The sequence below is a fragment of the Geospiza fortis genome, unplaced genomic scaffold (genome assembly GCF_000277835.1).
Source record: "Geospiza fortis unplaced genomic scaffold, GeoFor_1.0 scaffold157, whole genome shotgun sequence".
Classification (NCBI taxonomy): domain Eukaryota; kingdom Metazoa; phylum Chordata; class Aves; order Passeriformes; family Thraupidae; genus Geospiza; species Geospiza fortis.
The window spans coordinates 3,629,534-3,641,755 of NW_005054314.1; the positions used below are offsets into that span (position 1 = coordinate 3,629,534).

The window sequence follows — 12,222 nt, forward strand, 5'->3', positions numbered from 1 at the left end:
GCTGCCCTCTGCCCTGTCCTCAGGCACTCACTGCCCATGGCTGTGTACAGAGCCAGCTCAGGGCTCTGAGTCAGCCTCAGTCAAACACCACGGAGCACAAAAAGCAAATCTGGCTCCTGCAGGAAGCTGAACAAAACGTGTCAGATACATGCTTTGAATTGAAAATGTACTGACAATGTATTATCTACACATGCCCATTTTAAAAAGGAAATGACAGAATTAACAGAAAATAAAGATTATTCATAGTAGGCCTGACCCCAACACTAGTAATCAGGTTGATTGCCAAATAGCTCCACAAATACTTTTCTTGTACTCAGTGAAAGTACTTAAGTAGGCAAATACTGCAGGGCCTGGCAAAAGTGGGAGAATTTGGGCTTCTCTGATTCAAAGGTTTATTATTAACAAAACCCTTGGTTGCTCAAACCCCACAAAATGGTTTCAAGTGAACAGTCATACCAGTAGTTGGAGAAAGGCACACATGTGATAAAGGAGAATGAAACAGCCCACTGACGTGTTGAGACACAGCTGATAAGGAAAACAAAAAACCAACTTCAAAAAATAAACCAGTTCAGTTTCAGCTGAAGCCAGAAGCAGCCTCTGGTCTCTTTTCTCTCCCAGCATCACGAAGATGTGTGCAACAGTGCTGAAGATATTTCCAATTGTAGCCATCCTTGCAGGTAAGAATAACAAACTGATTGAGATAGTGCTGGACCAAAGGAGCCTGTGGGGGTAAGAGAGCAGGTGAGCCTGACTAGCAAAGTGGGAGAACTTTAGAGATTAATTATTTCAGGATGGAATAAAAATCATGGCTATAGTGCCAGACCATCCTCTGGAAATCCACAAACTGACCCCTGCCTGGTAAGAGCTTTTTGCTCAAGAACAGAATTTTGGCTTTGGTAGATTAATGCTTTGCTCTGATGTCAGGAAGTGGCAAAGAGCTCTTGTCATGTATTTCAAGTTTTTCCATATTTGGCTTTTGTCTCCCCTTGATAATAGGGCTGGAAAGTGATGCCTCAACCACCAAAAAATTTTGGGGGGGATGCTTAACTTTAAGCATGCAAAGTATCTTTTAATTAAATGAGGACATAATAGTTTGTGAAATCCAGGAATTTTATGGTATAGTAAAAACTATGTATCATTCATATTTCAAGGGCATTTCATTGTGCTAAGCTTTACTTTTAATACATACAGCAGCAGTCATTTTAATGCTCCATGGAGATAAACAGCCCCTGTATCCACTACAGAAAATGAAAGTTAATTTCCACATCTTCTTTTCCAGATGGAATTATCTGGATTATATGATTTGGGTGCCATAGAAATATTTTAAGTAGCTACTCCTGGAGTTTCAGCGTTCTAACTCTCACACACATATAAACCCAACAGATTTTTACCTTGGATATGAAAAGCAGTTCAGAATTGGTACCATATGTACTTTTCAAAGCAATGTCCTCTAATTTGCAAGTTCTGGATTTAAGATTAGCAGTGTGCCCGTATTGGTGGGCACTACTGACTGGGGGTTCCTGTTGTGGCTCAGAAAAGGTCAGCAAACTTGGGCTTATTTCATGAGTGTTAAAAACTGCAAAGGACTTCAGTGAAAGTGGGAGATTCCTAATTAACTGTGACTTTCTCTGTGGGAAGGAAAGAGTCTCACTATAATATTGATGAGTGAAGACACAGAGCAGCCATTTTTAACAAGTTATGGTCCTGTTCACTCTAGATGTTTTCACTGAGTTATTTCTTATTTGTGCACTTTTTAAAATTTAAACCAAAAGGCCTGTATGTAGGAAATGGGATTTGGGGTTGGAAGCCATAAATGCAAAGTGAAAGTGCCATTGACATTCATGGTGAGGAAACAGAACAGGCTCTGCAGGGCCACTTCACTCTACTGTCAGTCAAAAGATCCATGTTGCAATTAGCATTGGTTTAAACAGCCTTTTTACTTGAGGGAAGATTATTTCAATTAAATGTATTTCTTCAAAATACAGTTTTATGGAAACTAGAATGCTTTGTGGAGTAATTTTTGCTAAAATTAATTTCTTCTGGAAAATCTTTTAACAGTCAGACTCTGTGGCACTCCTGACTCTAAAACCAGAGAATGATAAAGTAAATATGTGGAGCAGATGACTGGAAAATTGATGTTTTCAGCAGAATAACACTGTGTTGAAAGAGGGTGCCTTTAATCCTGCAAAGGGCAGAAAATAAATACACATAAACTGTGGCAGGAAACAATCATCCTCTGGCCAACAGTAATTCTTAAAGCTGAGAACAGTGAACTGAGACACCTAAAATAAGATGGCACAGTTTTCCTATTAGATCTCAGTAAGGATTAAGCTGCTGAACTCACAGGACAAGCAGAGCTGGCAGCCAGTCCTGGGATCCCCTTTCCCCAAGGCAGCGTTGACACATTTAGGTCAGTCTCCAACCATTCCTGTGACACTGTATTATGTGTCTTCACATATAATATAAATCTTGTTGTAGTTTAAACCCATTAATTTTCATCCTAGCTACCATCAACATGGAAAGTATATTATTCCCTTCTTCCTTGCAGTGAGCTTTTACTACCGAAGCCATCAAAAAAGGAAAAATAGCTTAGATGGGTTTGCATACTGTATTAACTCATGAATTTGCAATATTTAATAGTTTAAAAATGACAAAATAGATTGTTTACAAAAAGAAACAACCTATTTTGTACTTTTTAACTATTAAATATTGCAAAGACAAAATAGATTGTTTCTTTTTATGAACAATGTTTTCTCACACAGGGCTGTTAATTTCAGCAAAATACTCTTTAGTATTACTGCAGATTCTGCTTAAACTCTCAAAAGCAGTACCCCAACATAAGATGCACAGATCTTGCCCTGAGAAAAATATTTTACATCTTTGTCTCAATCATTAATATATGCAATAAACTCACATGAAAATTATTATAACATTAAATTCTCACCTTGCCTTTTTTGCATAGAAAGCTCAAAAATGTTTAATATTTTCCATCCCACTGAAAAAAAAAACATTCTCAGTCTGAATCTATAGACATTAGCTTTCAAACTGGACTCAATAACCTGAAATCCAGGCTTATTTTTCTGACAGGTCTCTCTTTGCTGTCATGTGTCATCAGGGCTAGTAATTCACAGAGGATAGAAACAGATAAATACTGTGAGGTGGTGCTGGATTCCTTTCATTACTGTGATTGTGTAGTCAAGGCTGATCAGAGCACTGTGGGGAAGGGCTCACAGGTTGTGTTTGCTCCTTTCTGCTCTGAGCTCAACAGAGAGGATTGATTGAGTTACCAAAGAACTCCCTACAACCCACACAGTAAAAGCACTTCCAAAAAGTTTAGTTTGATTTTCCAATGTAATAGCATTGGGAAAAAAAAAACCAGCTTGTGTTTTGTTTAGAAACCTAAACAAAAACAAAGTAATTAGCAAAGAAAAGCAGGGAAAAGCTGCTGGACTCCAGCCTGAGGGATCCAACAGTGTCACCGAGTCCCAGTTAGAACTAAGGGTGTGTGAAGTGGGAATACTGGAGGTGGTGATGCTCCTCGGTGAAGGAGACCAGATATCTAATTAAATAACTGCAAAAAACCCAAAAAGGGCAAGAAAGGTGTAAGAGAGGGGTAGACACAGCTGTGAATGAGAGTGCAAGCACAGGAGAGCACTGTGAGTGCAGACAAAATCTTCAGTTTAACCAGACTCTCAGTGAGAAGATGACTATCAGGCAATGTGAACAAGTGTGGGTTTAGGAACTCTGCTTTTTAAGAATATTATTTGTTGTAAGGGCAAGAGTATTCTGGGGGATTAATTTGCTTGCTAGTTTTTACCCCGTTCCAGCTTGTTTTGTCTGAAATTTCCACACAAAGCACAAGGGAAGCTGCACTGAAAAGGAGAACAGCCAGACCCATCCTACAGTTTGTTCAGTAACACAGAGAGCAATAATTCCTGCATGGCTCCCAGGGCAGCCCCAGCTGATCTCTTCTCTCCACTCTCCCTGCCCACAGGCCACTCCAGCGGGGTCGTGGTGACAGTCCCTGAGAAGACAGTGAATGTCACTACAGGTGGAAATGCAACCCTCCTCTGCACATACACCAGTTCTGGAACCCTGGGAAATTTCTTTATTCAGTGGAGTTTTTACAGTGCCAAAGAGAGCCAGCTGCATACCGTAAGACATTTGTTTATTATTACTATGAAATTATATTTGAGATATCCTAAAGTCCTTAAAGGGTCTTGTTATGTTTGATGGGGTTATCCTTACTACAGACCAGGTAATGCTGGTGTTCCTACCCTCGAGATTAAGGACTGGGGTGCAGGGAAATTTAGGGGCAGATGAACTATCTAGGCTCCTAGCTCCCACTGACATGCCTGACTGCCTTCACAAACTGATGAGAAATTACAAAAGTGATTCAGATGCTCAAACAACTTGCTCCTGGTCACACAGGAGATGTGAAGCAAAGACCAGGTGTCCAAAAATCACACAAGTGCTGCAGCTCCTGAACCAGCTCCCTTTTCTCTTGTCTGGCAGATATTTCCTGCCATTGTGAAAGCTGCTTTCCTGGTGAGACGCCCTTGCCTGTGACAATGCGTTGTTCCCCATTTAAGGGTCAAATGAGAGCTCCTTGATCAGGCCCTGCCTTTTGGCAGCTCAGTGAGAGGAGCTGAGCATGATGGTGGGCTGTGAGCACAGAGTGAGCAGCAAGTGTTGGCAGCACTCTGCAGAAAGTTGTCATAGCAGGAAATTTGCCACAGCAAACTTGCATTGGTATTTCCCAGCATCCCATGGCTGTCGCTGTGGAAACAGAACAATTACAGGTCAAGGGCAAATGGTCCCTGCCCTTCCTGAGACCCCAAAAGGCTGCAGAGCCAAACAATATCACACTCTGGGAGATAATGAGACTGTGGTGTAGGCTGGAGGGTCAGCATGGAGGGGATTGGGAAGGACACCAACACCAGCAGTGACTTGGTCTAAGCCTGAGCCTCTCGTGTGGCTGTAAGGAGCTTGCAGAGCAGCCTGGTCTGCCCCAAAGGGGTCAGGGATGGGATCTGCCTATATGCACTCACACTACTGCCCAAAGCTCAAGAACTATCTGCTAATCTTATGTTTTGGTGGGGAAATGAACCCATGGATTTCATTCCCAGCATAACACACAGGGTATGAGCTCCCATCAGCTGTCCTGACAGGTGGTGAGCAGTCAGCAACACATTCTTCTTTAGAAAAAGAATCCTGATTAGAAGTGTTGCTGAATCCTTGAAGATTATTGGGATTCCTTTTCCATGTCCTGGCTTGTGCTTGTGGAACAATAATTTCCCATTGTTTTTATCCTGTTGCCAACATTTTTTTTCTGAAATTCGGAAAGTTCAATCCTCCTGCCTGATGTTACAGCTGAGAGTTGACGTAAAGAGATTTGACTCAGAGGAGTGTCACAGTCCACACTCTGGATATTTTTGTCCTGTTCATTATTATTTCCTAATAATATTTCAGTAGGAGGCTTGCCATTGCTGATACAGCTGTACCTTCCATTTGGTTGTCAATTACAGCAGAATTAGCCTGCAATTTGCAGAATGTGCAGCTTGTATTGTATTTGGCATTGAACAGCAATAGCCAAAATGTAAGAAATGGCAATTTAACCCAATTGCTCACTCACCTGCAGTATATCACAGCCACAGATAAAGCCTGTATCAGTGCTAAGTACAAACTCTGGGCCCATCCCAAATTCTGACTCTACCTGAATGACAGACTGATGTAGGCACACCTTCCCTGATTGTGTAGCTGAATAGTTGTTACTCATTGTTTGCTTTCCTCAAGTCAAAACTATTTTATTAAATGAAGAATTAGTCCTGAAAGGGTGGTAGCTACAGGTTTCCTAAGTTGTATATAGTACAATATATTATAATTTTGATCCTGTATGTTACATCTTAAATTATAACTGCTTGTTCAGGTGGGAAGTACAGCACTAACATATAATCAAATTCATCTCATCCAGGTTTGGTTAGAGTCTTTCTGTTCTACTTGCATCGAATTTTCCATATTGCAGCACACTAAATGCCATATTTTTTTCTGGTCACAATCAAGAGAAATAAGCAGATTGCAGTTATAAGTATTTTAGAGGGAGAATCACACACTTTAAAGAGATCCAGGAGGGGAAAACCATTTGTAAACTGTGGCTAATGATGAGAAAAATACCCCTTGAAAATTACAATCATAAAATACTGTGGGTGGTTCAGAATACACTCAACAAGGACTACCCAATGCAGGGAAACCATATGTCAGGGAAACTTCATGGATCATTCCCCCCTTTGCTCCCTCCAGGCTTCTGCAGCTCTCAGTGCAGGCACAGGGAAAGCTGTGCTGTAAGGTCCATGGGAAGCACTGCTGGGAAAATTGCAGCAGGATTCCCCCATCTGAAACTCATTTCACAGCAAATTCACACATTTGCAATGGCTGTGCTTGTGATGGGTGATTTGCATTTTCATTCCATAAAGTCAGTTCAGTGTGGAAAGGCCCCGGGTTGGTGCTAATCCCCCTTTCCCTGAACACCAAGGCACAATCCCCTCTCCCTGCAGCCGCAGCTCTGCTGGGCTGGCAGGCTCAGGGAGGCTCAGAGGGTTCCTCTGCTCCCTGGATCCTGCTGCTGTCCCTGGAGGGTGCAGGACTGGGGCACTGCTCTTTTTAAAACGCTTTCAGCAACCCATTCAGTCTTGCATTAACTGACCCTGTATCCTTTCACCACCAGCCAGCAATTCCTTACCATTTTCAACCTATTCACAATAAAATTAATGGTGCTAATGCAAACACTGGGAAGAAAGGCTTGTGACTGCTTGTGGAAAATATGGTTTAAGAAATCACACGACACAGCTGAACATAAAGTTGGGTTTTCACCCTCCCTCTGAATGAGGCTGGTATTTCTATTTCAGGCTGAATTTCAGAAAGGACTGGGAGCCTGAAAGCCTGCATGTTTTCCTCTCACAAGTTTAAACAAAAAGATAATCTCTCTACAAACCTGGCTCTGCCCTGGTGGCTTGGCACATTGCTGAATTGAGTTTCACATTTTGTTCCAAGTAGGAAACATATGTATGAAAATGGAGGAGGTTGCCAGCTTTGGCTTTCATTGTTTAGGTAAAACAGTACTAATATGCAATGCAAAAATATATTTAATATGGTGGCAAAATGGTAAACACAACTATATTGGAAAGACTGGCACCATATCTTACTGAATACCAGAACAATAGCTTGAATTGTAACTGGAATAAAATTATTTAATTTTATGAGACATTTAGATTCTTCTAACAGATCCATTACAAAGTACCAAACACTTCCTTGTAAATAGCATATGTTTGCCCAGAAAAATTTGTTGAAAATTCTGTCTCTACTAAAAATTTGCCCTTTTTTCAGCAACTCATTGGATAACATTTTCAAATTCCATTTTTGAATATTGGAAAATTCTGCTAAATATTTTGAAGACAGGAGACTAGGAAGTTTTGTAAAAATTACAGAAAATACATCTTCTCCCACCTACTAAATTTTAAAATATTCCTGACATCTTACTAAATGCTAGATGTCTTGATGACCATGTTATTCACACAGGCACTATATGGAAAATAATAAGATTAAGCAGAGGAGATATTCTTTATAACAAATACATGTGGAAAAAATTATTGATTTTAATAAATACTGTTTATTTAAACAACTGAGAACATGGCCCTTTCTCTCTGCAGTGGCAACAAGTAACAGAGCAAGCTGTGAACATTATATACATTTATAAACATTATATATAATTAAGGCAAATTTATACCATTAAGGACATTTTGGCTTTAAGCATTAATGAATGGGAGGGTTAAATTTCTAGATTTTAGGACATAGCATATAAAAAGCAGAGCCCATAGGTACCCCTTTACTTTACACTGCCACTTACAGTCCAGATTTACAATGTTTTGAGATCCATAAACTCAGGTACCGTCCTGGAGTGAAATCAGTAATGCCAGGAGCAGGACTAGTGCCAGTATTAATTTAATGTCCCTAAGTGCTCAGCAGCAGATTTTACCTTGCCACAAGGGCAGGCTAGGCTGTGCTTTACTTTGCAGCCCTTCTACTGATGCAGATCTGCCTCCCAGCAGAGCCTTGGTGAAGTTGGTTTTGTCTTTTGCTGCTTGTTGTGGTATTTCCATGTCCTGCTTGCTGTGGTGTGTCCATCCCCTGCTTGCTGTGGTGTTTCCCTGCCCTGCCTTGTCCCCCCTCCCCAGGGCTGCCACAGGTGTCACAGCTCCAGCCATGGCAGTTACACCAGGGGCAAGGAGGAGCCACCACAGCCAGGCTGCTCACAGGCAGCACAGTGAAAAGGGGGCAAGCAAACAGAGCCAGGTGTTCACAGCATTCTTTTGAAGACAGCACAGCTTTAGTGGGTAAATATAAACTTTTTTACTAATTGAGCCTAACCCTGCTCTTTTCCTGAGAAGTTTCTCTAGTAGAAGTAATTCATGTCACTTGAACTTAATAATGTAAGTATAAAATCATGGAAAATAGGATGCCATACATATTTTTAACTTTTTATTTTTGCCATTTAGCCCTTAGCAACATGCCCTTTAATGCTGAATTTAAGTTTTAAATAATACCTCCCAGCCAAGGATCTTGAGAACTTTCCAGCACTGAGTGATCTCTATTTTACATCTCCACAAACTGAGGCTAACACTGCTCACCCAGGGTCCATCACAGCCTGGCCTGGTTCATAAGGCAAAGTCCCAGCTCCTGCTCAGACCTACATCTGTGCTTCATTTCATGCTCTGAGTCACCTGGCTGGCCCCAGTGTAAAGCACCTAAGTAAATGTTTGCAAGCTGAAGCCTCTGTTGACTCTTCACAGGCGAGGCTGCAGCCTTGCAAAGCAAAATCCAACTCCTGGACCTAACCTGGGCCACACCTCGAGCCTCAGCCCAGGCCATGCACAGCTAAAGTCACTGAAATGCTCAGGGACACTGCCTGGCCAACCAAGATGTGCCCAGGGCAGGATTCTTGATTGAAATTTTAAATTCACTGTATGAGTAAAGGTCATGGATGCCTGTTATTTTTAGGCAAAACAGAATTATTGATAGACTTCTTTTGAAAATCTTCTCAAAAAAAAGGCAAACTTGTGGCACATTGGTCAGCAACAGGGGACAAGGAGGGAAAGCCCAAAGGAGGAAAGAGGCAAAAAGAGTGACCTGAGCACAGATGTGTCAGCTCCTTCCACCCTGGCACCCCAAATTCAGATTATGAGTAGTCCCAATAGCAGCACAACTCTGCTGCCCAGCACAAAGCAAGGCACAGCCATGGCCACTGGGCTACTCCAGGTGAGAGGCAGAGAAGGGCCAGCCCTGTGTGGGGGGGTTTCCATAAAAGCCTCTGAAGGAACAAATTCCCCTCCATGTAGTCTGAGCAGTTCAGGGGACACCTTCACACACTTTCAGCCACAAGACAGAGATGCTGTGCTGCAGAGCTGTCACTGCTGCAGGGCACACCAGCCTGGGAGCAGGGCAGTCCTTCCCAGCCCATGAGAAAGATGAGCCTGTGGGAGGCAGTACAGGAAAACTTCCTGGGAAGAAAGGGCATCTCTTATCCGTAAGCATTTCTTTTTGCCTAGAGCTGATTTTTTAGAACAGAGTTGCACCTAGCACTTGGATGGCTGAGCAGGCACTGTAAGGAACAGCTCCATGGGGAGCAGAGGCAGCAGCTGCAGAGCAGAGGGAAGGAGCTGCTGGTGTTGGGTCACTGCCATTGGAGTGACTCTGGGTGTCAGTGGGACCATGGGCGCTGCCTGTGGCTGTCACAAAGGGAAGTGCAGACAAGAAAACAATCAGGCTGTAACTGGGGTGTTTGGAGCAAACATTAGACTTTCATCTTAGTTTGCCTAATTTAGGAATAAGCTTCTGTTTCACCTTGTGGTTGACAAGGCCTGAGGTAATTTCTGCACAAAGCACCGAACACGAGGCACCTGCCCTCGTGATCAGCACGGATGGTAGGTGGGGAGCTGTGTGAGAAATGGCTCTTTGATTTTGGGGGAACATTTAAAGTCTCATTTAACTCTCAGATCAGCACATTTTTACCCAAATGCAGCATTCCCCGTGCCATGGTATTCTGAGTATGGATGAAAAGTCAGTCAGTCTTTGTCAAAAGACGGTGTATGTGACAGATGCACGGGGAAGATGTAGCTGGAGATACAAGGTAAGAAAACAATCCCCATAATCTTAAGGGGGAAACAGAGCTAAATAGCTTCTACTAGATTTGTGCTACTGTGAAACCTGTATTCATTTTCTGTATTGAAATCTCAAAACCAGCACATGACTGAAATAAGTTGAATCAGATACATGATCCAGAATTTTTAACTCACCCTATTTTTTATTGCATTTTTCTCTGTCAAAGTTATTTTGGATGTAGCTGTTGTGTTGGGGTTTTTCCTCCCCACTTATTCTAGGTGGCTGAACTGGCACCTTCAGGAATATTCTACCCAAAGGGTATCTGAAGGGTGTGTGCACCCACAAGGAGCCTCTGGGCTGAATGTGAGCAAGACTGGACAGCCCAAACTTGGGGCTACATATTTACATAGGAAAAAAAAATCATGCTGGATCTCCTTTCTAGAATATAAAAGCATTTTGAGATGTGGTGGATACCAAGGACACTGAGCTGAACCAGCTCCCTCTCAGCTGTCAGCTCAGTGTTCCAGCCCTAATCCATTCCAAACTCTCTGACTGCAGCAGAGTTCCCATCTCACCATGAGGTACAGGGTACAGCCTAATGTAAACTGACATCTAATAATAACTGCTGGAGAGCAGTTACACCAAATGCACTGAGAAAACACATTTGTTCTTGGTGGGAATTGTTCAGCCACAAGAATGATACTGTGAGAACATGAAAGAGCTGCTCCTCTTTTTATTTGCATCAGTTAAAGCTGCTGAATGATTAATCCTCTAAAGGCTTCTGACTCCCTTCCTTTCTTCTTCTACCAATGCACTATTGTGACAAGACACTTCTTGTCATTATTAATACCTTCAATTCCCTGTGCAAAAAGCCCAGTAAGGGATATCCCTGTGATATCCCTACTACCTTCTGGCAGATCAGAGTTTTGACAAAAATGTGTGAAAGGAAGCTGTGGATGAATGAAGGGATTTGGGCCCAGACTCAGTCATGTGACATGTGTCAAAGAAACCAGCACATGTGTGAACATTTGCTTTCTTAGCTAGCTGAGCTCAGAATCTGAGCTTTGGGCCTTCATTAACACTCTGGCTGTGTGGCATTTGTTCTCTCATTAGATGGTAAGATGCTTAAGGAAGTGATGAACATTTCCCCCCTTGTTATTTTATGAATTCTGTCTGTCCTCAGAACTCAAAAAGGATCTCAAACAAATAAAGTTTTTAATGTCCTCCATTTTCTAGTAGCTTGAGAAAATGTCAAACAGAAAATGACAAACAGCCCAATGACAGGGCCCTCTGGATGCTGGAGCTGTCCAGTTCTCCAGGCAAAGACTGTGAGTCACACACAAAATCCATCAGAAAAATATCATCCAACAGGATCCTAGAGCTTTACATGTGCTGGAAAGGGAGAAGAGGAAAGACAGGTACTGGAAAAGAGGTCATGTCCTGAAACTGTCCTCCAGTCAGGAAATTAGGATTCTGTGGAGATTAGCAGGACACATTATTTATAATGCCCCTTCAAGTGCATCTCATAACTTTGATATCCATAAGTACTAGGCATGTAGAGCATTGTGATGCAGTGACTCCAGGAGATGGGGATGGGAGGACTATTGACCTGGAAATTATGAAGAAGTCCATCCAAAGCCATCTGAAAGACACATCTTTACACTGTTAAAAGAAGAAGAGAAGCAGAGGAAGGCATTAGAAGAGGAATTTCTTCTAATTTCCTGCCTGCTTCTTCATACACCCCCTTCACACCCCAAGGAAGATTCTTCTACAGAAGTTGTACAACAAAAACCTGTAGGTGGGTTCTACACCCTCTGCTGAACATCTGGCAGCTTTTGCAACTCCTCAGCTCAGCCTCAGCTCTGCTGACAGCTTCCTCTGCAGGCAAATACATTCCACACCATCACTCTGGGATAAACTGCCTGTGGACATGAAGGGTGACCACATGTGGTCACCATAGGGTGGCTGGGACAGCAGCTCGAGGCACTGCCTGGCCACAGGTTGAACAACCAACTAAACTGCAGCCCTTTCTAAGGTCACAGGTGTCTCCTGGGCAACTGTGCTGCT

At 42.4% G+C, this 12,222-nt stretch overlaps 1 protein-coding gene across 2 annotated transcripts in view; it reads left to right on the forward strand.

The window, feature by feature from the left end:
* The first annotated feature begins 571 nt into the window (after positions 1–571).
* VSIG1 (V-set and immunoglobulin domain containing 1) overlaps positions 572–12,222 on the forward strand; it is a 21,633-nt gene continuing 9,982 nt past the window's right edge. Inside the window, exons 1-3 of one of the 2 annotated variants that reach the window (XM_005419824.2) lie at positions 572–677; positions 3,995–4,155; positions 10,076–10,183. In XM_005419824.2, the coding sequence (XP_005419881.1) occupies positions 629–677; positions 3,995–4,155; positions 10,076–10,183 (318 nt within the window). In that variant the 5' untranslated portion in view covers positions 572–628. The remainder of the gene's footprint in view (positions 678–3,994; positions 4,156–10,075; positions 10,184–12,222) is intronic. The other variant, XM_005419825.2, reaches the window with a different exon arrangement.